The 25,526-nt window shown below is 35.2% G+C and overlaps 1 protein-coding gene across 1 annotated transcript in view; it reads right to left on the bottom strand.

The window, feature by feature from the left end:
- Positions 1 to 25,526, bottom strand: part of DPH6 (diphthamine biosynthesis 6) — a 232,605-nt gene that overhangs the window by 33,102 nt on the left and 173,977 nt on the right. The window contains exon 6 of the mRNA XM_006831798.1: positions 5,760 to 5,821. Coding sequence (XP_006831861.1) covers positions 5,760 to 5,821 — 62 coding nt within the window. The remainder of the gene's footprint in view (positions 1 to 5,759; positions 5,822 to 25,526) is intronic.

The following is a 25,526-nucleotide window of genomic DNA, read 5'->3' as shown; positions in this document are numbered from 1 at the left end:
TGTTTTTTAAAAAACAAGCTAAAGTGAATATAGAGAAATACTTAACTGATGGTACATGGAGGGGATTATAATTATTGTAATGAAACAAGGTGTATGATTTGTTGAATGTGAAACTGATGATCTGCCATGTAAACTTTCACTCAATCCACAATAACAACCTCAAAAAAATTATATATAGATATACCAACTGAACAGTTTCTAGATGCAACTATTTAGAAGCTTTGATTACATTCTTTGAGTTGTGCAATCATTTTCACACTCCTAACTTAGTTGTTCCTCCACAATTAACATAACTTCACTACCCCTAAGGTGGCTATCTAATCTTTCTAACTGCTGCTATCAATTTGATCCTCTATAGATAATTCTTAAAAGACATAATACTCAAGGCAGACATTTTTTTTTACTGGCTAAGCTAAACTATTTGTTAGTTTTAAGAAGACTTTGGTAGTGGTGGTTGTGTGTCCTGGAGTCACTTCTGATTCATAATGACCCTGCGTAGTGTTTGTGAGGCTCTATTTACATGAGCAGAAAGCCTCATCTTTCTTCCATAGAATTGTTGAGAGTTTCAAACTGCTGACCTTGAGGTGAACACCTGATTCATGAGGAAAAAAAAATTTTTTTTTAATTTACGGTTTATATATTATCTCAGGACAATAGTTTCAAGAGTTCATCCAACCCCTCTTGGCTATAGGAAGTCTGGCATACATGAGAACTTGAATTTCTGTTCTGCATTTCTCCTCTTCTGATAAGGATTCTTCTACAGAATCTTTTTATCAAAATGTTCAATAATGGTAGCTGGGTACTACCCAGTGCTTCTGGTCTCATGGCAAAGGTGAGTTAATGGAGATAATTAACCGCCTATTTTACATCCTCTTCCTATATCTGAATGTTGCTCCATTGTTACACCAGACAAATAGAGGCCAATTTTTGTACCTTGGATGGCTGTTTGCAAGCTTTTAAGACCCCATGACTGGAAACACTTTAGATGTGCACTTGGCTGGCTAGTAGCTACAAATGTCTGTTGCTAATTGCTGTTGAATCGATTGCAATGGATGCTGACCCCGTGTGTTCTGCTCCATAGGGTTTCCTTGTCTACAGTTTGAATAGAAGCAGATTGCCAAGCTTTTTCATCCATGGTAACATTGGGTGGGTTGCAATCTTTAGCTGACTGTGAAAGGGCTGTACCACCTGAGGGCCTTTGCACATATCTAGAACAAAGGAAATGACGGAGGAACATACTTAGTTGTCATCAGAATAAATTTTGTAGTTGTAATTATGAAGATGTATAAGATAGGCCCTGGAGGAAGTCAGTGGCTGAAATCACAATATTTAAGTGATGGACAATACATAAGAAGTTCAAAAAAGGAAGTTGAGAAACATACTCAAAGAGGCTTCAGGAATGGGTAGTATTGTAGAAGGCAATGGATGACAGTTTCAAGAAGGCATACCTCTAGGGCTGAAGAATGTCTTTTATATTAAGAAACTAGGCAATCACATCCAGTTCACCACTGTATCAGAATGATCTGATATCTAACTAAAGTTCAGATTCCTGGGCCTTCTAAACTGAAATCTCTTATAATCAGAAAAGGAGACAACCATTTTTAAATGCAGGTCCCTGTGAACTGCAACCTCAAGTCTGAAACCAACTATAGGCAGATTGTGAACACCTTAAGGAAAAAGACATTTGTTTAACTCATCATGTCTACCTAGTGCTCATGACATCTTTCACATAACAGGTCTTCAATAAATGTTTATTAACTCATTTAAATGTCAGATGAGTGGATAACAGATGAACAAATGAAGAAACAACTGGTGAAAGAACAAATAATGCCTTTGCCAAAATCTTATCAAGATCCTTCTACTGATTCAAATTTACAGAGACCCTATAGAGCAGAACAGAAGTGCTCCCTAGGGGCTCCAAGGTTGTAAATCTTTCTGGAAGCAGAGAGTCTCACCTTTCTCTCATGGAGCAGTTGTTGGCTTTGAACTGCTGATCCTGTGTTTAGCAACCCAATTCTTAGCCCACTGTGTTACCAGGGCTCTTGATCAAGATTGCTGGAGTTTAAATTTTAAGCAAAGGAATGACACGATTTAATTTATACTTAAAAAAAAAAAAATCACTCTGCCATATGTATGAATAATGGATCACTTTATTCATGGGATATATTTTATTTAGGATAATAGTGTAAGTAAGGAGACCAATTAGGAATTGATGTAGTAGTCTAGACAAAAGATGATTATGGTCTGGTGATAGTAGCAGAAACAATGAAAAAGGCTTGGAACCAGAATATATTCTGGCAATAGAGTTGATAAGACTTGCTAAAGGGTTGGATATAGTATGAGAGGTAAAGAGAAGTGTAAACGTTTTTTTATTTTATCCTGTAGTCATTGAGGACTCATTTAAAGTTTTGAAGTACTTGACACTTGTTAGGTGCAATCGACTTGGTACCAACTCATAGCGACCCTATGTACAACAGAACCACACACTGCCTAGTCCTGGGATGACCTCACAATTGTTGCCACGCTTGAGCTAATTGATGTTGCCATTTTGCCAATTCATCTCGCTGGGATCTTCCTCTTTTTCTCTGACCCTTCACCTTATCAAACATGTTATCCTTCTCCAGCGACTGGTCCCTCCTGACAATATGTCTGAAGTGTGCGATATGAAGTTTGACCATCCTGGCCTCCAAGGAGCACTCTGGCTGTACTTTTTCCAACACATATTATATTTTAGAACAATTATATTGAGGCAGTTAGCAAAATTAATTCTTTGGGAAATAAAATAGAATGTAGAGGCAACTGTGAAGGTGTCATTAATCCTCTAGGCTTGAAGCGACCGGTACCTGAATTAGGGAGATGATAAAAAGCAACGGTTCTAAAAGCATCAATAAAGTTTGTAGAGACTTAGATTGTGATGCCTTTGAGCCTTGGTGTGGTGCTGTAGGATAAGCATTGGACTGCTCACCTTAAGGTAGTCAGTTAAAACCCACCAGTTGCTCCATGGGAGAAAGATGACACTGTGTGCTTCTGTAAGCTTTGTAGACATGGCGGCTCAAACTCAACAGCTGCTCCTCAGAAATCCTAGACAGGGTCGCTATGAGTCAGAACTGACTCAAAAGCATTTAAAACCACCACAGAACCCCATGTAGGGTCTCTATGGGCTGGAATCGACTTCATAACAGTGAATGAGTGAGTCTGGGCCTGGAACTTAACACAGAAATCAGGGTTAGACAGACTTGGGTGTCATCAGAATAGAATCAGTAATTAACCCCATGACAGTGATTGAGATCATGTGGAAAAAATTTGTAGATTGAAAAGAAAACAGACTTGCTTGTTGTTGTTAAGTGCCCTTGAGTCAGTATTGACTCATAGTGATCGTGCATAGGGTTTTCAAGGAGTGGTTAGCGGGTTTGAATCACCAACCTGTGGTTAACAGTCCAGTGTTTTATTCTACAGCACCATACCAGGGCTCCACAGCCTATAAACTGGCAAAAGAGACTAAAAAAGACTTCCCAGAACAAAAGAAGAAAGTCTAGGAAAGAAGGGCATCATTGATGCCAATGGAAGTATTTTACGAAGAGAAGAGTATTCCTATCTTTGATAAATAGGGAGTACAAACTGTCTATTGGGTATGGCACAAGGAAGAGTGTGCGTGATCTTGGGGAAAGCTGAAGTCATTTCAAGGTGGAGGCAGAAGTCAGACTCCAGGTACATAAAGCATGAGAAATGTAAAGAAGCACACATAAGGAATACAGATAACATTTTGTTTCTTTGTTATGAAACAAAGAAAGAGAGATGGCTAGAGACGGACCAGGGTGCAGGGAGGGGATGTTTAGGTTGGAAGAGGCTTGGACATATTTCAATACTAACGTGATACAGACAATAAAGAAAGGCTGAAACTGCTTGAGGGGGTGGGATGACTGTGAGGTTTCTGAAAAGGCAGGTGGGGGTGGGTGGGAGTAAAAAGCACAGGTAGGGGTTCAGCCATAGATATGAAAAAGGTCATCTCATCCATTGTTAGAGAAACCAATATAGGTGAGTCACGTGTAAGGTTGTAGCTGTGCTGGGAGGAAGAAAGATTTACAGAGTGAAGCCTTCTATTTTTTTCTGTGAAGAAGACAAGTCATTCACTCAAAGTGAGGGGAAAGATGAAGTCATTTGTGATTAGAGGAGAACAGAGATCAAATGAAATGGCAATAAAAGGAATGGAGAATGAATTTTTCAAGGAAAACCTAAGATTGCCAGGCCATTTTGAGGAACTAGTTGGGGTTGAATCAAAAGATTTCTAAATTTTCGTGTTTAAGTATTCTGTCATAACCAACATCCAGCCAAACCCCAAAGCCTTATTTGCCTTTCCTATAAAGAATTTCTACATGCTTGATATTTGAACTCCAAACTTCAAACTTTAGAGACAGCTTGAAGAGTTCTTTTACCAAAGTCACAGTGTCTGTTTTCCAATGTTCACTTTTTACAAATTTCTTTCTTTCCTTATCTACATTATATTAGCAGAAGGTAAGTTTAGTTTGAGGATAGAGACTAGATGTGAACATCAACACAATGGTGGTCACAGAACAAAGAACTTGAGAGAAGAGACCTAACAGAAGGGCATGAAAAGCAGCTCTTCCCCACACATAGTCTTAAATAAATGACACTAAATTATCTAGAAATCAAATATAATTTATCACAATTACATATTCATTTAATTTTTTCTTTTTAATCTTAACTATCTGCCTGGCACATATTAGGTGCTTAATAATGCTTAATGAAAGAAGGAATTAATATTTCAGGGTTCCTAGGCACTTGGTATATATTGATAAATCATAATATAATCAATTAGAAATAACCCTGAAAGAAAATGTGAAACCCATAAAGTTAGTGAGGACTGTAACTGCTAACAGTTTATATCATAATGATGGTATTAACAATGCCTGGAGACAATGTTGATGAACTAAGAGTATGGGATGGGGAAATGATGACTTATTAGAAGAGTTCATTTATTTCATAGAAGTAGGGTGATTTTCTTTTTTCCATCATTATTGTGGAATATTAAAGCTTAATAATATACTATTCTAGTTCATAGACATTGCCATGCATTTGTCCAATAATCTAATAAAATTCAATACAGTTAACAGAGAAGATTAAATGAAAATAACTGAACCTTCTTAAATGTTTAGGACACATTCAAGATTTGACCATGACAAGGGTTAAACATTCTGATTTGAATCCTTGGGATAGTTTCTTTATATTCTGTAAATTGATTTCCCAGTTGATAAAAGAGAAGAGGTTTGATTATATCATCTTTAAATGATGTTTCCACTTAGGTTTCTGATGACAAAGCATCTGATCGTGGAAAATTTTAATACTTCAGAAGTATAACACTTTTTTGAAAGCATACAATGCCATTTTAACAAAAGAAACTTTCTGAAAGAACAATTTCCTCTTCTTGTTGTTAATTGCCATCAAGTGAGTTCCACTTTACAGTGACACTGTATAGGGCTTCCAAGGAGCGATTGGTGAGTTTGAACCTCTGACCTTGTGGTTCAAACCAACCTTATGGGTTGAGTGTTTAACCCTACAGTGTGACACCAGGAGGTATAGTTTATTTACTCACACTCAGGTAAAAATGCTAGTAATAAGTTTTCATAAAAATATATCATGACAATACCTGCTTTTTTCTGAAATAAACTTTATTTTATTATCTTATCATGACCCCCTTTTTATTTTCCTCCTATATTTTGAGAACTAGTGCAAATTCTTACCTCTAAGAGATAAGGCTCCATTTGATCCAGGGTTTTTCCAAGATGCTTATCTGGATCTAAACCTGCCAAGAAAGGTTAATTTTTTTTTTTAAAGATAAGTACCAGATTGGAAGTTTAAAGACACATTTCCTTTCTCTAGTCCCCTCCTCACCTAGGAAACCAGTGTGTGTATATTTTAAATTGCTTTGATCCTAAAGTAAAATGTACTTTGCTAATTACCCTTGGGTATCTGGTTTTCTTGCTACTGAAAAGCAAGATTCATTTTATCCCATTTTAACTGTACTGTCTACCAGACACATTATTTTTGTTTTTTTGTCCTTTTTGAGGAATTGCAATTAAAATTAAGAAGAAAATAAAACCACTTTAAAGATATGAAATTTAAATCCTTGATTTAAAATTTATTGTTACTTTGCTAGTGGACAACAGTATAAAATTTCTCAGTTGATTCCTGTGTTAACTAAACTTGCAACTTCTTACTTCATGAATAAGAGTAGAGAATATAGAAGAGAGATAGATTGCTATGCCCACATAATTAATTCACTTAACAGGAGCATATCACAAAGAAATCATCTTATTATCAAATTAAACAATATTTCATTTAGATGACCATGTGTGCAACAATGTGTTTTCCAACTAAAGATAAAGATAATCCTGAAAATTCTTTATTGTGCCAATAGTTACAGATTATTTCTGATAAGTATATGCAGTTGATATAGTAGTAGAGTTTATGTAGGTCATGGATTGTGGCAGTAAGACCGCTTCCTGTATACCAAGACTAATCACTCAGGGAAAAAAAAGATGCCAAAATTGACTTAGAAACGAATATATTCATTTTAGATATTTGCATTATATATGCATAAATTAGCTAGTTATTATGGTTGTTAAGTGTTTAGGCTCATATAAAGCTATTTTGATTTGTTATTGGATCAGACCATTCCGTTTATTAATGACACAAACTAAATAATAATTTTTTGCTTCCAGTTGGCTGCCCTTGTTAGTAACATGATACTATAATCATATAGCAGAGTAGTGAGAAGAAAGTGAAGATGCATGGCTCTTCTATCACTGAGTATCAAAGTAGATCAAACCCTAGGCCAGACAACTTAGATTAGTAGAACTAGATAGATTAGATGAGTAAACTCCTATTCCAATTTATGCTTATGTTATATTCACTAAAATTAAAATTTTCAATTGAGTACATGAACTCAATTCTTTGATTGTCCAGTTCCTCTATTCCTGTCGAGTACTTCGGAATTCAATCTATAAAAATGAATAAATAAATGAAATACTTCAAAACAATTATCTGTATAATCATCATCCAGTTTTAAAGAGCATGACCAGTTTTCTCTATTTCCCCTAAAACTTTTTCTTCAAGAAAACACCCCAGGCACAACAGAATTCCACAATATATCTTACTCTAATCAATGTATTTCTCTCTTGCATACACACAGGCATGTGCACACAAGGGCAAGTCCAAAAGTATTGCTATAGAAACCTTCATTTCTAAACAAAAATATCAAAATGAAGAGCTATTGTTTCTTGACATTTTCTTCATCTATGTATATCCACTTCTGAAGGCAGTGTTTCCATCCATCATTGATTGGACTGCTAACCACAAAGTTGGAGGTTCAAACCCACCAGTCAGTCTTCAGAAATCCAACACAAATCTGACTCACAGAAATTCGCCGTGAGTCCAAATCATCTCCACAGCACATAACAACAACACTTTCCCTAAGGAATTTTGTACACTTTGATTTGCATCACATCAAATGGGCAATTTTGGTATCCTTAAGATACCATACTCAAATCATGTTCCTTTGAAATGTTGTTTGAGTTTGGGGAATAAAAAATAAAATCTAAAGAAGCAATATCAGGGTTGTAGGATGGATGGGATAAGGTTTTCCAATGAAATTCTCCTAGGCTAGCCCTTGTTGCCCTTGAAGAATGTGTATGTGTATTGTGGTGGTGGTGGTGGTTATGTGCTGTGGAGTCGGTTCTGACTCATAGTGACCCTGTACAGGGTTTCCAAGGATGCAAATCCTTATGGGAGCAGAAAGCCTTATCTTTCTCCCGTGGAACAGCTGGTAGTTTCGAACTGCTGACCTTGAGGTTCGCAGCCTGATTCGTAACCACTATGCTACCAGAGCTCCTTGTAATGGGGGGAAATTTTTCCTTTGAGCAATTTTCCTGGCATATTCTCACCAGTGAAGTTTTCAATTTTCTTAAAACTTCTTCACAATAAACCCCCATAATCCTGAGCCCTCAAGAAAATCTATCAAGATTATTACCCTTTTGGAATTCCCCTAAAACCGTTACCATAATCTTTTGAGCTGACCTCCCTATCTTGAATTCATCTTAGAGGTCTTCCCAATCTTCCTGAAAATGCTTGATCCATCTAAAAACTGTTATTTTATGTGGGGCAGCATTCCTATAAACTTGTTGCAAGCTTTTCAGTGATTTGAGAAAATGTCCACTTGGGTTTTACAACAACCACCACCACTTGAGTTTTATTACAAATTTGATATTAGCCCTGACTTCATAACAGCTTCTTCCCCATTGTACAAAAAGTATCAGTGTTGTTTTTTTTTTTTTAAAAGACACTCTACCAAGACCAAGACAATGTGTAGCATTGAAAGAACTTGTTTTATAGCAATCCACTGATCACAGAGACAAGTTAAACTCTTTTTGTTTGAAGTAACTCAGTGCATGTATGAACCGGAACCCTAGAAACAATACTTTTGACAACCTCATATGCATATCTTCAACTTTACTAGATATTGCTAAATTGCTTTGCAAAATGATGTTTTTACTAATTTATAATTCCACCATCAAGGATTATAATTTGCATTTCACATACTGTGAAAATAATTTTGTACTGTCAGATTTTAAAAAATCTTTGTCAATTTGGTACATATGAAATTGTTCTCCATACTTATTTTAATTTTCATTTATATGATTACCAATAGTATTTTTTTCATATTTTCCTATCTATTCATTCAGGTTTTCCCTTCTGTGAATTACTTACTAATATTATTTGCCTAGTTTTAATGTTGAATTTTGTCTCATCTCATGATTTGAAGTTCTTTAAGTAGTCTGAATAATATCTCTAAATATCAATATTGTAAGTTTTTTCTCTAACTAGTGGCTTATCGTTACACTCTTTATGTTGGGGCAGGGGTTGAAGGAAACAGGTCTTTTGATAAGCATAAATCTTACATGTTAGATTAGTCAAAATTAAATCTTAGTGGTTTGTTTTTACATTTGTTTCTTAACAAACCTTTTCTTATCCCAAGGTCATAATGTTGTTATACGATAGTATTACAATTTTATTTCTTACTTACAGGCAAATCAGATTTGTTTATAAAAATCCCCTCCCTACTGAGGTATTTGCCACTTCTTCCCCAAACAGTTTCCATACATGTATAAATAAGTCTGTGTGATGCCACCTGTAATTTATTTAAACAAACTTCAGCATTTGTTGTAGTTGCTAGTTGCCTTTGAGTAGGCTCTGATTCATGGTGATCTTATTTATAATAAAAATAAATATTGCCTGGTCCTATACCATCACTTCATGGCTCTTGGGATGTTGTAGTCCACTGTTGTGGCTGTAGTGTCAGGTAAATCCATTGCATGAGGATTTCTCTGTTGCTGACCCTCTACTTTACTAAGTATGATACAGAACAAGTGTTGGTTTTAATCTCTACTCTAGAGGTGGGTAGTTAGTTGTCAATAAAAGAATTCTGATTAGGACTCCCAGCTCTAGAGGCTGTGATTTATGTTATACAATTACTCTTAACTTCTTCTGCTCCTTAGATTTGGAGTCCTGATGTGGTGCTGCAAGAAAATGCACTGGACTGCAAGGTCAGTTTGAACCGCAAGGTCAGTGGTTCAAAGCCACCAGCCAAACTTACTCGACGACACCTAACAACAACAAAATTGTTTAATTACCAATAGAATTTTTCCTTATTAACATAAAGATTATACAAATGACTTCCCCTTGTAGACGGTACTGCACTTCATAAATGCTAATTTATTAAACTCTCTTAATCATTCAATGAGCAGATGCTATTACCGGTGCTTTTTGTGCCCTGGTGTGGCTCTGTGGGTTAATGTGCCAGATTGGAAGGTCATTTGAACTGCAAGTTCGGTGGTTCAAGTTCACCTCTGCTCCTTGGAAACCCTATACAGGGTTGCTATGGGTCAGAACTGACTCGACAGCACTTCACAAACAACAACAACAACAAACATGTAGAAAGAGATTAATAGACTAAGGTCATCAACTGTAAAGAGCTAACTATCAAACCCAAGCTCAGGGAATCTGGCTGTGGAGTCTATGCTTTCAAGTACTGTATTATGATATTTCTCTTTACTGGACTAAGATAGTTTCCCTCTATACTTCATTTATTTGTTAAGATTTCTTGGGTTTTGTTTTAAGGGCATGAACAGACAAGGCATTTTACATACACATTGTCTAAATCTACTGAGATGTGTTTCCCAACATCTTTACTAATGGTAGTGGTTGGTGGTTGTAAGCTGTGGAGTTGGTTCCAACTCAGAGACCCTTTATAGCAGGGGTGGTGGTAGTGGTGTATCATGGAATCAGATCTGACTCATAGCAACCCTGCATAGGGTTTCCGAGGCTATGTATCTTTACAGGAGCAGAAAGCCTTATCTTTCTCCCATGGACCAGCTGGTAGTTTTGAACAGCTGACCTTGAGGTTAGCAGCCTGACTCGTAACACCTGTGCTACCAGAGCTCCTTTTTAGTCTTGATAGATCTTGCTAGATATTTGGCAACTTGGGGAGACATCATTATTGTGCCAGCCTTTTGCTGTTTTCAATGCTTTTCACTCCTTATTCAATTTCATGACTTTTACTCTTACATTTACCATATGCTTCCTTCGGTTTTCTTTGTGTTTATTTATTTCAAGCTTCTTGATTCAAATACTTCATTTATATATACACATTATTTTTTAAGCACAAAAATTTAAGTATCATTTTAGGGGCATTTCTTTTTTGAAAGGTGGCATTTTCATTGTCATCCAATTTTCAATCCTTTGTCTTTCATTAAGCTATATCGGATGGGACTTGTATGTTTAAAGATATGTCCATTTATCTTTTACTATTTTTTGTTGCTGTTTTTTCTTAATTTGTTTACATCGGTGAAAGGCTCCAGTCTGTATTTGTAGTGATAATTCTTGGAAATGAAGTAAAATTCTCTTGTATCCTATAACAGGTTCAAATTTTACAATGTATTATTTGTGTTTCAAATGACGAGATCTGTACCCAAACTCCAAAATCATGATCATGCTTGTAAATCAGCTATTCAAATCTTCTTTCACTTTTTTAATACTTGATTCTCAAGAACTATCAATTTCCAACTAAGGTGGTAAAATCCCCTATTATGATTTTGGCTTTGATAATTTCTTATCATAATTCTGTCAGTTTGACTTTATATATTTAAGAGATATATTGTTGTTGTTGTGAGGTGCCGTCAAGACAGTTCCGACCCATAGGGTTTCCAAGGAGCAGATGGTGACCTTGAACTACTGACTTTGAAGTTTAAATAGCTTTGCAGTCTGGCGCATTAACCCACAGCGCCACACCAGCACTCCAAGCATTGTTGTTGTTGTTGTTATGTGCCATCGGGTCGGGTTTATATTATGTATAATTATACATTATATTATGTATAAATTCATAGTGTTGAAAACTTCTTGTTGAGTTTATATGTACAATTATATATATAGAAAGAGAGAGAGAGAGCGAGTCTTGGTGTGGTGCTGGACTGCAAGGTTGGTTTGAACCGCAATGTCAGTGTTTCAAACCCACCATTCATTCCTCAGAAAACCTATAAAGGGTCGCTATGAGTCAGAACTGACTTGATGGTACTTTATAACTAAAACAAAAACAAATACACATATACATACACATATATACACACTATCAAGACATTTGTTGCTATTGTTGTTAAATGCCATCAAGTTGGTTCTAAACCCATAGTGACCCTATATAGGTTTTCCTAGGAGTGACTGGTGAGTTTGAACTGCCAAACTTGAGATTCAAACTGTCTTTGCAGTCCAGCACATTAACCTACAGCACCACACCAGAACTCCAAAACATAGTGACATTTTTATCTTCACAAAGGATTTTTGTCTTAAACAACACCAACGTTCTTTTGGTTAGCATTTTTCTGGTATATATTTTCCCATCATTTACTCTCAAATTTTCTGTGAACTTTTGTCTTAGATGTCTTTTATAAATTGCACATAATTGGATTTATTTTTGTTTGTTTCATCCAGTTTCATAAATATATTTTTACATTTATTTTCATTGCTTATCTGTCTGGACCTTTTTTTTTTTTTTTTTAAATCATCCTATTGTGGAGTCCTGGTGTGGCACTGTGGGCTAATGCGTCAGACTGCAAAGTCGTTTGAACTGCAAGGTTGGTGGTTCAAGATCACCAGCTACTCCTTGGAAACCCTATACAGGGTTGCTATGGGTCGGAATTGACTCAATGGCACTTAACAACAACAACATTGTAGATTATCTGTCACAATATATTTTATATCTTTTTCTTTTCTCTTTTCTACCTCATACTGGATTTTAAAAGATTACTGTTTGCTTGTTTTACTTGGCTGATTCGAAACTTTAAACTGAATTTTAATACTGTAGGATAAGCACTGGACTGCTAACCACAAGGTCAAAAGTACAAACCCACCAGCTGCTCCTCGGAAACCCTATGCAGAGTTGCTTAGAGTTGGAACTGACTTGATGGTACTAGCTCTGGTAGCGTAGTGGTTACGAATCGGGCTGCGAACCTTAAGGTCAGCGGTTCGAAACTACCAGCCGCTCCGCGGGAGAAAGATGAGGCTTTGTACTCCTGTAAAGATTTACACCCTCGGAAACCCTGTACAGGGTCGCTATGGGTCGGACCCGACTCGATGGCACTTAACAACAACAACAACAACAAACAACATTAGTATTTTCATTTATGATGTACAGCATTTAATAAGGCATTTAAAACCAAAGCCTCATGCCTTTACTTGATTTAGAAAACATTTCAGCCATTCCATGTACATGTGAACATTGTTTTTCTGTTTTCTTATATGTGTATTTTAAAATATACATTGTACAAATATTGTCATTTCTCAATCTCCCTCCCATAGTTCCTAGTTTCTCCTTCAATTGCTTCCCTGCCCCTCATTTGTTTGTTGTCTTTTGGGTAAATTACTTTCCATTTCACTAATTCTCTTTTGGATGTGACTCATCTAGAGTTTATTCGGCCCATTGAATTTTTTTTTAATGATTATATATTTCATTTCCAAATTTATAATGTTTTGTTTTGTTTTTTAACATTACTCTGCTGTTTCAGTCTGGCCATTTTATTTATTTCCTCATTTGTTGCTTTTTTGAAAAATTGGATGTTATGCTTTTCTTGATTTCTTTAAAGTTCTTCCTCATGTGGGACACTTTTCGTTTCCGTTTTCCCACAAGGTATGGTCTTCTGACTGCTTTTGCCTGTTACTGATTCCTGTAGTAGACATGCCTGCAGCTTCAGTACTGGTTACTATTTTGTACGTCCTTTCATTTCTACTTCAAAGAGATGTTTACAGTGTTTTCTAACACGGTTAAGGTTCTCCATTTTTTTCCTTCAAATTTTTTCCTCCACCATTGCTACAGATTTGGGGTGGGAATTAGGAAAACTCAAGCATGCATGTACAGACCACTTTTGAGCCTTCCAATTCCTTGATTCTCACATATATTGGTCATATAACCCATACATATCATACTCAACACCCAGGAACGAGGGGGTACATCATTAAAATCATTCTAAATGTCTCTCATGATTGAATCCAAAAATTCATGTTTTACATTATAAATAAGGGCCTGGGTATAAATACATGCTTATATAAAAGGCATGAAAGAGAACTTAAAAGCATATGGTTTTGTAGAGCTAGGCAATAAAAGATCAAACTTGTGGTCCTTCCACTTTCTTGCAGTCTTTTTATTCATTGTAGATTCATCAGGCCCCATTCTAAACTGCTAAAATACAGAAAACAGCTCCTATATCTCATTTCAGAGATGGCTGCATTTCTATAATGGATAAGGTATTTAAATTGACTTTAGATAGGAAAGTCAGCAAAATATATAAATATAAGCCACATTGGGTACAGTTTTTCACTTAAATCTCCAATCATAACATAGGTACACACTGATAAAAATAAGTTGTTTATTTAAATGTTTTTCTGTATTTATAACAATATTCTCAATTTAAATATTCCTGAGCGAAGCACTGAAATTCTATGAAGCTTGAATAATGAAAGTAAGTCAAAATATAAAATATTAAGGTTTAAATTTGTTTCCTGAAACACACTATACACCATTTCACAGTAGAAATTTATTTTAAAACTAGAAAGTAGCTAAAATAAAAGAGCCACATTTCATTTCTTTGAGTTAATAATGAAATAAACTGCATGAGTGAGGTTTTATAGGTTTGATAATGGGGTCTGTACCAAGTTTAGTTAGCATGGTATAATCATAGGTATAAGCTACTATCATTCATGCGTCAAATGCTTTAAACATCTCACATAAAGCATACCACTAATCAGTAACAACCTATCACATACACAAAACAATACACAATTTCAATGGGCATATATAACCAACAGAATAGCAGGACCTGAGAAATAAACAATTTAATAACATTTAAACTTTTCCAAGGTTATATTTGGTAATTTAGTTAGACTTCTTTGGTATTAATAATGATTTAGAAAGTTCTTATTTAATAATATGTTACTGTTTAAATAGACTATAATTCTTTTCCCCCACCAAAAATCTACATTTTAATAATGATACTCCTTGTCTAGAATTAATACAATAGACAGTATGTTCTTCTGAATGCATCTTTATGTTTTAAATAGAGTCAGTATAAGAGATATACTTAAGTGAGGCTAAGATGTCCCACTGTACTTGATTGTAATGACTATCCAGGCACTTTTTTTCCTGATGTTTTGTGGGTTACTCTGTCTGAGAGCAGTCTGTCTTCGCTTCAAATTTTCTGTTCATTAGAAAGTGACAAGTTATTGGGATTATATGATCACTTCCCATATGACGTGCATTTCCGATTGCTTTCATAAAATATGTTCTTAGAGTACATCCAGAGATTCTTAGGGATTCAAGTCACTGTCTTTGAAAGAACAATGACCGAGAGTCATCTTGATCTCGGAGATGTTTTCTAAACCAGATGAAAGTACTATATGTGGAGTGTTATTAGTCAGGGATGTAGTGAGAAAATTATCCTTGCTACCTTAGAATGTATTTTAGATGTAAAACTTTTCTTGAGAAATTTTTTAATTCTTAGAATATTGACGATGGATAAATATTAAACTAAAAGCAAATGAAAGCTGCAGTTTATTTTTATGAATATAATTAGTACTTGAATACTTAATTTCTCACATGTGTATGTATTTTTTCACAAGTTACCTCATTTAGAAACATTAGTATTATATATACAGACTTCGTAATATTTATTTTCATTTATCTTAATGAAACAAGGCAATTATTAAAATAATTTTAAACAAAGATCTGGAATCATAGATCACTTTGCCATGAAAAGAAAATGTTAACTAATTTATAATTATTAAGTTCTAACATTTTAGTCTTTTGATCTCATGTATTTTGGGCTTGGTATTTTCTAACTAGATGGTATTCACTGAGAAATCTGACATGTAAAATCCTTTGTAACTGAGAATGGAAGGTCAGGGTCAGATTAACATGAATAAAATATATTTATTGCTGAACTTACCTTTTTTAAATTTTTACATTTTACATGGTTCATAAAGAAACATTTACAATAATGAGACATGCTTGAGTTAAAATTCAACATAGAACTTAAGACAACAAAAGTAACTTTTCAGTTTAATTTTCTTATTTTACCAACAAGAAGAATCTACTTATTTCTAAGTACACTAAAAATGATGCTAATATGCCAACATATTTGCTCACAAATGATTCTAATACACAGACTCCTTCTAAAGTATAAGGATATGAAACAATACCTCAGTAATTTAAAGTTCATCTTGTACATTTATTCTATTTTCAATTTTTTAAACAGTAGTCATTTAATGGGAAAAATGCAGTCAGTTCAACATGCATAGCTTCTCTTTCTTTAAATAAATCCTAATATACAGCTCCCACATAATGTCAGTATCATTTGAAAATCTCCCTCCTCATCTTTGTAATATCATCATTCCCATTTTGTTGAATGCAAGACTGCATTACGTTAAAGCCCTTCAAAGGACTGTGAAAAGCCTATGGGAAAGCCACAGCAGCTTAGGGACATTTTGAATGCAATTCAACTTTATCTAAATGCTTTAATTGATCTTAGACCTTGAAAAAGATGTTTCTTTCTTAGCTTCATTCAATTTAGGTGCCTTTTTCCAGTGAAGCCTGGGTCATGAATGGACATAAATAGTGCTATATCAAAACCCTAATAGTCAGTTCAATTTACCTTTTGAACCAGTCAACCATGGAATGTGAGTCTCAGTGCTATCTATCTCCCCAATGAAAACTTTTGTAATCACTGAGATGGTTACATTTATTAATGTTGATGTAAATATCAATATCAAGAAATATCAATATTAATAAAGAAGATGATTATAATCCATAGGACCCAGGATGAGGTTATAATTAGAGAACAGCTAACTCAAATATATGTATAAATTATAAGTTACTAACAAGATAGTCTCCAAAGTGTAGAAAAAAATTTACTGTAAATCCTGACACCTAACCATTTAATTATGTCTTATAGACATTCCTTGATAGAAGCTGAGTGGATGAATAAACCCACAACAAGACCTAGGCACTGGATAACTCCATGCAGAATTAAGAAATTAATTAGGAGGAAGAACTATAATTTGCAGAGCTGACATCTATTTTACTTTACTTGCATGTATCAATGGGAAGCAATTACAATTCAATTAAAATATTCAATTTTATTACTTTACTGACTGACCTTGAAGTTAATGCCTGTTTTATTTAATTGCATCATCTATGAATAAATGTTAACCCTACAATGTTATGCCCCATTATTTTCAAGGCATTTTTCAACTTCTCAACTGAATTATATCAGTCAATTTATTATTTTCTGTCATGATAGCAAGTCGAGGTTTATTTCCTCAAGACAGTCCAATGTATGATGAAAGAAACATCACAAAATGTTTGATAATGCTATTTTGAACAAAGTCAAGTAAAAGAAATTGTGTTATCATATTAATTTTTGTAGCCTAGACTTTTACTGGAAAATCAGTAGATAATAATAGAAAAGGTATAATCACATTGAGAAGCAATTTCTAGTCTGCCTATAATTCTTGATAAATCTATTACAGATAAAAACTGTGTACCCTACGCATCTTCAGAAGTGAAAAACAAATAACAAATCCAGCCTGATAAATTTTTCCCTCTATTATTAACAGGCTCATTGACCACTGGAATGAGTAGATTCCATTTTAAAGACGCAAATGGTTTCACTGGTAAATATAACTTTTATTTATTCCAAGATGCAAGTTAATAAACTAATTTTTTTTAAGTGAGCATTTAATAATGTATTGCTGTTAAGTACCATCGAGTTGGTTCTGACTCTGTATAGATGGTGACCCTGTATAGTTTCTAAGGCTTTAAATCCTTGTGGGAGCAGAAAACCTTATCTTTCTCCCAGAGTGGCTGGTGCACTCGAACAGCTGACTTTGTGGTTTGCAGCTCATTGCTTATGGTACGGGGCCAACACACTCCCCATTTTAACAATAAGATGATGAACTCTGTGTTAAAAAGAACAAATAAGAAAGAATTCTGATTATGTGATCTCTAGTCAAAATGAGTTCACATATTTGGAAGTGACTATCTGTAGAACTTAATTTAAATTCCAGATCATTTATTTTTACAATTAGACCACTAAATGCACAGCCAACACACATGTAGCATTAGGGCTTAACATATAGCTTCTTACTAAAATCTTTAAGTTGGGATTTTCCTTCGAGTGTGCATAACATTAAGTAGATTCAGGTATTTTATCCTTTAATTTTTAAGATCTATGGTATACATGAAATGAATAACCTATAAATCATATTAAGTATAATTAAGCAGTCAATGATAATCAATACCTGCTGGTGATAGTCATATGGTCTCTTTTCTACCTTTAAAAATACTACACAGCTTTAAAATATATAGACGAAATAAGGCATGAAAGGCGCATATAGAACAAAGAGAATTTTTTTTTTAAAGGAGGATTTAAAACACTTATTTTAGAAATGTCTTCCTGCTGTTTAATATTAGTTTTCAACCTGATGAGTAATAGATAAAGCTCAGTATAAGTCTAGAATGTTTTAAGAGGGCGAAGTTGAGGCTACAAAATGGACAAAGGTCAGATTCCACAGGGCTTGGGTTCTATTTTAAGGAGTTTATACTTAAAAGCAAGGTCATAGAGAAGATAGAGAAATTCTTAACAGGACTGACATGATCCAAGTTGTCTTTTAGAAAGCTCACTCGAGTTGTGGTTTAGCTTCTTAGAATGAACAAGACTGAAGTAATAAAGTGAGTAAAGAGATTGCTGCAATACTCAAGGTGAGAAATGATGTACTAGACAAGCTAATGAAGATGGTAGAAAGTACAGATTTGAAAACAACATGGGGTCGATAGGATACATAGGACTTGTTTATAAACTGGGGGTGGGGAAGAGAGGAATGAGAAAAGGCCAAGATGATTCCCGGAGTTTTGGCTTTGGGTAAAATTAAAAGGTGGTGTCACCTTTTACTTCAGATGTAGAACACAAGAAAGTTTGTGAAGGAAAATAAAGGGAGAATTCAATTTTAGACATGTGTGGGATTACTGTGAATGACCTGAGAAGATATAACTAATTGGCAGATAGATTACTATTGGTGTTAAGTGTCAGTAGCCCTGTTTCTCAGGCTGTAAATCTGTGTGGGAGTAGAAAGTCCCATCTTTCTCTTGAGGCATGACTGGTAGGCCTGAACCACTGACCTTGTACAGTCCAGTGCTTGTCATAAACAGCTACTCTTCTGGCAGACAGGTCTATCAAGTGCAAGTCCAGCAAAGGTAAACAGACGTCAGCTACTAACTCAGAAATGAAAAATATGAGCTGAAACCACTCAAGGACAATATGTAAAATGAGGAGAGAAAATACAGGAAAGAGTCCTGAGAAATACCAAGCTTGGACGCTAGACAGAATGAGCTGTCCAAGATGCAAATCTGATTGGATCACATTCTATTTGAAAATCTTTCCATCGTACTTCTGAGCAAGATGAGTACAGGCATCTAATTTTCTCCTTTTCTTCCCTTCCCGACTCCAAACTGCACTGAAAAGATTACCAAATAAAAAAGAAAACGTCAGGATTGAAAAGTGAGAAAGAACATTAATCACATACGTAGTACCTCAATTTAATTCTGCTAGAATGAAGATGGAATCATACTCAAAGGACATGTTATACTATGCCTTTTCTCTTGTAAAGAACAACTTCTGTAAAGTTGTTCTTAATGGAAGGAGACTGCAAAGAATTTTCTTCCATGGTATCACTGGGTGGGTTTAATTTACCACCTTAAGTTCGAAATCAAGTACAACAACTTCTGTAAAGTTGTTCTTTACAACTTGCACCTACTCTGGCTCCCTTTTTTCACTAACTCTCATCCCCTCATGTTTCATTCCATTTCCATTTCTGGCTCTCTTTTTTATTCTTGGAATCTTCTTCATACTTCTGTTTCATTTTTTTTTTTTTTTGGGGGGTTGACTTACTTGTATTATCTTATTATAATGCTGATGTTGTTTTTAAGTGCTGTGGAGTCAGTTCCAAATCATAGTGACCCTACACAGGCATTCCAAGGAGTGGTTGGTGAGTTTGTACTGCCTGATTTTGTAGTTCAAACTGACCATGGAGTTCAGTGCTTTATCCCACAGCACCACACTAGGACTCCTGTTATAATGCTGTTGTCGTTGTTGTTATGTGCCGTGGAGTTGGTTCCGACTCATAGCAACCCTGTACAGGGTTTCCAAGGCTGTAAATCTTTATGGGAGCAGAAAGCCTCATCTTTCTCCCATGGAACAGCTGGTAGTTTTGAACTGTTGACTGTGAGATTAGCAGCCTGATTCATAACCACTACGCTACCAGAGTTCCTAGGATTGTGTTATATAGTTGTGTTAATCTACTGTGGCACACATCAACTTTCCTAGTCAGTTCTTCATTTGAATATCTAACAGTCTGGGTCAGTTTAGTCTCATATTCAGTACATTTTGGGTAATTTATCCTTTGATGCATTTCAGGCTTGAACACTTACCAGTGTGGATTGTGAATCCCTCATCCTGTTGGTTTGAGATCAAACTTCACAGTCTTTGAGGGAGAGACGTGGCATTTGCGTTTCTGAATTTGTTGACCTTGCATCAAGAGATGTAATTCCTCACCTGGTTTTTATATAAGTTTATACTGACCTTGACCTATCTCGGAACAGGCTTCAAAAAGTTGGTGGGAAAATTCCATTATCTTTTAATTCAATTTTTTCCAGGAACTTCTTGAAGTCCCCTTCACATATTTAAGTAAATTAGGTATGCTTCTGTTACTATTAATTCATGTAGTATGTAAACTTAACAAGCATTTTCCCAAGCACCTCACAATGGTGATTATTATTTTTTTTTTTAACATTTTAAAGCACATTTCTGCTTTCCACCTGTGTGCAGATTGGATGAAAGATTAGCTTTTCCTCTCTAGATTTATTCTATTGAGCAAAGGCTATCCAATAGACTCTTGCTAGTTGCTACTGAATTTGTGCCAATTTATGGTGACTGCATGTAAAGTAGAATTGCCCCATAGGGTTTTCATAAAGATTACAGCTAAGAAAACCGAAAGGAGCAACGAATTGGAATTGACTTGAGAGTACCTAACAACAACTTTTTTTTTTTTTCTTTTTTTAAAACAACAATCTCTTAATGGAAGGAGACTGCAAAGAATTTTCTTCCATGGTATCACTGGGTGGGTTTAATTTACCACCTTAAGTTTGAAATCAAGTACAAACCATTTGCATCACCCAAAGACTTTCAAACATATCTATTTAACTCTTTTTATTGAGGTGGCTTTCATAATACCTGGATGCCAATCATTCTCATTGTGAGACATATGCTCAGAGGAAGCTCTCAAAGTCCATGATCAACGATGCATCAACCAATACAATAGTACCTATGTGAAAGATTTTGTCAAGACATACATATGCTATAACATTCACTGCAGTTTTAATATTTAATATTTAATTTATTGAGCCCTTAGCTAAGATCAGAATAACTCATTTCTCCACCTTACCAAACAGGGAATAATATTGTGACTAAGGTTGTTGTTGTTAATTGCCATTAGTTGTTTCTGACTCATAGTGACCCTGAGTTGGGTTTCTGAGGCTTTAAATGTTTGCATAAGTAGAAAGCCTCATCTTTCTCCCACAGAGCAGCTGGTGAACTTGAACCACTGCCCTTGTGTTCAGCAGTCCAATGCTTATTCATTAAATTGTCTGACTACTAACTAAGCAAATAGAAAAATATTTTGTGGACTTACTTCTCAGAAAGAGTTTTTCATTAATTATTACATAAGCACTTGACTGCTAACTTCAAGGTTGGCAGTTCAAACTCACCAGTTGCTCTTAGAAACTATATAGGGTTGCTATGAGACTTGAAACATAACAGTAAAAACGTCAAGAAAAAAATATTTGAGCGTATGCTGCTTCATACAGCAGTACAGTATTATTGCAAAGGTCTATATTTTGTGGACTTCTAGTGTGGGGCTGTAGAATAAGCATTTGCCTGCAAACCAGAAAGTCAGCAGTTCAAACACACCAGCTGCTCCTCAGAAACCCTGTAGCTATGAGTCTGAATCTACTTGATTGCACTTCACAACACCACCACATCTTTTTAAATTGCTGTTAATGCTGTAGAATTGGTTCCGACTCATACTGACCTTGTACAGGATTTCTAAGGAGTGGTCATGCCACCATTGCCATTAGCAGTCCAGTGCTTATCTTATAATATCACATCAGGATGTGCTACAATAGGATCCTGTTTCATTCATTTGTGAATGATGCATTTTATGTTAGTTTTTTAATTTGAAAGAGTAGAAGGATTTGGAGTTATCAAGTATGAAAATGTAGAATGATATTAATTAGAACTATAGATTATTTAGAATTATAATGCAGTACATATTTTTTAGAAGGTAATATATATTTGGGACAGACTAGACTATTAATCTATTAAAAAATTCAAAGAGAATATCCATATCAGCATCAAATAGTTATAGGCATAATTTATTTTTAGAACAATATGCTCTACCAAGTGAGAATAAAGATGTTCAAACAATAAAAAAAAAAAAAAGCATTTATATACTTTGCTGTTATAATGTGTTATCCCTCCTACAGACTGAGTAAAGTTTATACTATTCAGTCAGAGATGGTGACTGTGTGACCAGCAGTATTTGTATTTGAAAATAAAGATTTTATCATATATATTCAGAATTTCATACTTACACCTTGATTTTATTTTCTTACATCAAAAACGGTAATCAGGTAATTTACAGCACTTTCTAGGAATTAAAAAAAGCTTAACTTGATGTGTTACTACTTCTGTTATATTTTTAAATCTTATGCTAAAGTACTTTGTATAAATGTAGCGATATCTTCTAATCACAATTAAGAATAATCGAAAGCACATTATCAAAAACAAAACAATAGCAACAAAAAACGTTGCTGTCAAGTTGATTCGGACTCACAGCAACCATATAGGACAGACAGACTGCCTCATAGGACTGTTTAAAGTTGGAATCTTTATGGGTAATGCACTGGACTGCAAGGCCATTTGATTCGCAAGGTCGGTGGTTCAAACTCACCAGTTGCTCCTCAATAACCCTATACAGGGTCACTGTGAGTCAGAACCGATTCATCAGCACTTAACAACAACAGTCTTTATGGAAGCAGATTGCCATATCTTTTTCTCATGGAACAGTTGGTGGATTTGAATTGCTGGCCTTTTGGTTAGCAGCTGAATGCTTAACCATTGTACCACCATGGCTCCTTGAAAGCATATTAAATAAGTAACTTTTTAAAAAAAACAAATTAATTATTTGAACAAAGTTCAGGTATAAAAATTTTATATTAACTACAGAATATGAAAGAATAATGCAAATTGCTTTTAACCTTTACAGTTTAGCATTCTTTTCTAGAAAGACTATTGCAATAAATTGTTTTAATTATGTCCATTATTAGCCAAATGAATGACAGAAGAACACAATGAGCAGAAGCAATAATTAATATGCCTTATCTTGTCTTATTTGGGCAAGTATAAAAGAGGAAACAGATTAACATAACATATAGGGATAACCATAGGTGAGTTTGCGTAGGAGTAGAACTTGGCAATTTGAAAAGGTTGCACAATTAAAGTGTTGTAATTACTATGGGCATCTCTTGACATTAACCCCCAAAATGAAACATAAAAAATATAAGTTGAAAAAAAATATATTAGCAGTCTTGCAAGAGACAAGTAAGCACTTTAAAAACCATTCAGGCTTACAAGATAGATAAGGACACTGGCTAAGAGACATATATGCGCTCTGCCATTATTTCAAAGGTCAAAAGAGGAAGAAAAAAAAAATCTGTGGGTGGTTAGAAAACCAAACCAAACCAGAATCAATTCTACAAACACATTTATAGACATGTTGAACGTATTCAGCATGACAGCAATGTTTTTTTGCTGTTGCTTTTTGGTTTGGGTAAGGTGCTTTCAATTATTCTTAATTTTGATTAGAAGGCATTTCTACCTTTATACAAAGCATGTTAGCATAGAATTTAAATATACAATGGAAGCAGTGAAACATCAAGTTAAGACTTTAAATTCCTCGATTGTGCTGTAAATGATGTGATTACCATTTTCGATATAATAGTTTTTTTTTGGTTTTGTTCTTTAATATCAAAAAGTACTGTCAGGGAAGGAGAAATATGAAAAATAAAAAGACAAAAGGTAACATGAGGACTAAACAGCTGCCCTGAATGATTTGACTAAGTGGATCGTCTTCTCATCAAGCCATGAGGATAGCAAGTAAGAGGATGAGAAGTAGCAGGAGTTCAGTTCCATTGTGCGTTGACCTTTGCTGTACAGGATACTGGGGAAACGACTATTCCAAGGGCACTTTCTGAGCAAATCAGTTGGGCAGTAGCAGTGAGCAATCTCCTAGGAGGAAATAATAGATCAACTTGAGAAATTCCACAGCAATAAATTACCATGACCAGATGGTATTCATCTGAGAGTTTCTGAAAGAAATAAAGTGTGAAATGGCTGAGCTACAGATGAGGATATGCAACGTATCTGGAAAACCAGCAACTGTTTCCAAATATCACAAATTTGCTAGTATGAACCTTTTCTTCAAAAAAGAGAAAAAAAAATCAAATGAAGATTTATAGAATTACAGACAAGAGGTTCTCTTGGTGATAATGGGGAAACTGATAGAGTCTAACTGAGAATAGAGTCCTTCAACATCAGAGTAAGGTTAACCGGTGAAGGTTAAATTAACCACCAAGTCTATAAAGAGAACACTGTTTCTCTCCATCCTATTAAACTTATCTGGAAATGTCAATAAAATACTAGATAGAAGCAAACCAGTAAATGTAATTTATTTGGGAATTACATGAAGCTTTTAACAAGGTCACATGAGACTATTGGGGAAAATAAATAAGCATAGTCTTTGGGAGGAAAAGCCACAAGAGAAACTTCTGTCATTAATTGTAGAACTTGCTAAGTACTGAAAACTAAGTTTCAGGGGCAATTTATCTTTTCTTCTTAATTGTGAATTACCTCTTCCAGAAGTATAGACAACTTTCAAAATTCATACATATATTGTTGTTGTTAAGTGCCATCAAGTTGGGTTCCGACCCAATATAGGGTTTTCGAGGAACAGCTGGTGGGCTTGAACTGTAGGCCTCTCAGTTCAAGTGGACTTTGCAGTCTAGTGCATTAACCAACAGCACCACACAAGGACTCCTATACAAACACAGACACACACACACGAGTCCTGGTGTGGTGCTGTGGGTTAATGTGCTGCACTGGTAGGTTGGTTTGAACTGTAATGTCAGCAGTTCAAGCTCACCAGCCACCCCTTGGAAATCCTATACAAGTCACTATGAGTCGAACCGACTCAACAGCACTGAACAACAATATATATATGGTGGGGGTGGTTGTGTGCTGTGGAGTCGGTTCCAACTCATAACAATGCTGTATAAGGTTTCTGAAGCTCTAAATCATTACCAGAGCAGAAAATCTCATCTTTTCCCCCATGGAATGACTGGTAGTTTAGAACTACTGACCTTGGTTACAAGTTGGTTAACAGTCCGACTTGAAACCACTCTATACTACAAGAGCTCCAAAACACACACACACACACCTTGTAACCACTCTATACTACAAGAGCTCCATACACACATGGTGGTGTGCCATGGAATTGGTTTTGACTCATACTGACCCTGCATAGGGTTTCCGAGGCTGTAAATCTTTACGGGAGCAGAAATCATCATCTTTCTCCTGCAGAATGACTGGTAGCTTCGAGCTGCTGACATTGAGGTTAGCAGCCTGACTCATATTCATAACCACTGCACTACCAGAGCTCATTATATATATATATATAGGTTGGAATCAACTTGACAGTACTTAACAACAACAATGTGTATATATATAACTGCAAGGTCG

The sequence above is a fragment of the Chrysochloris asiatica genome, unplaced genomic scaffold (assembly GCF_000296735.1).
Source record: "Chrysochloris asiatica unplaced genomic scaffold, ChrAsi1.0 scaffold00004, whole genome shotgun sequence".
Classification (NCBI taxonomy): Eukaryota; Metazoa; Chordata; class Mammalia; order Afrosoricida; family Chrysochloridae; genus Chrysochloris; species Chrysochloris asiatica.
The sequence above is the reverse complement of the archived record's forward strand: the minus strand, read 5'-3'. Positions and strand labels throughout refer to the sequence as shown.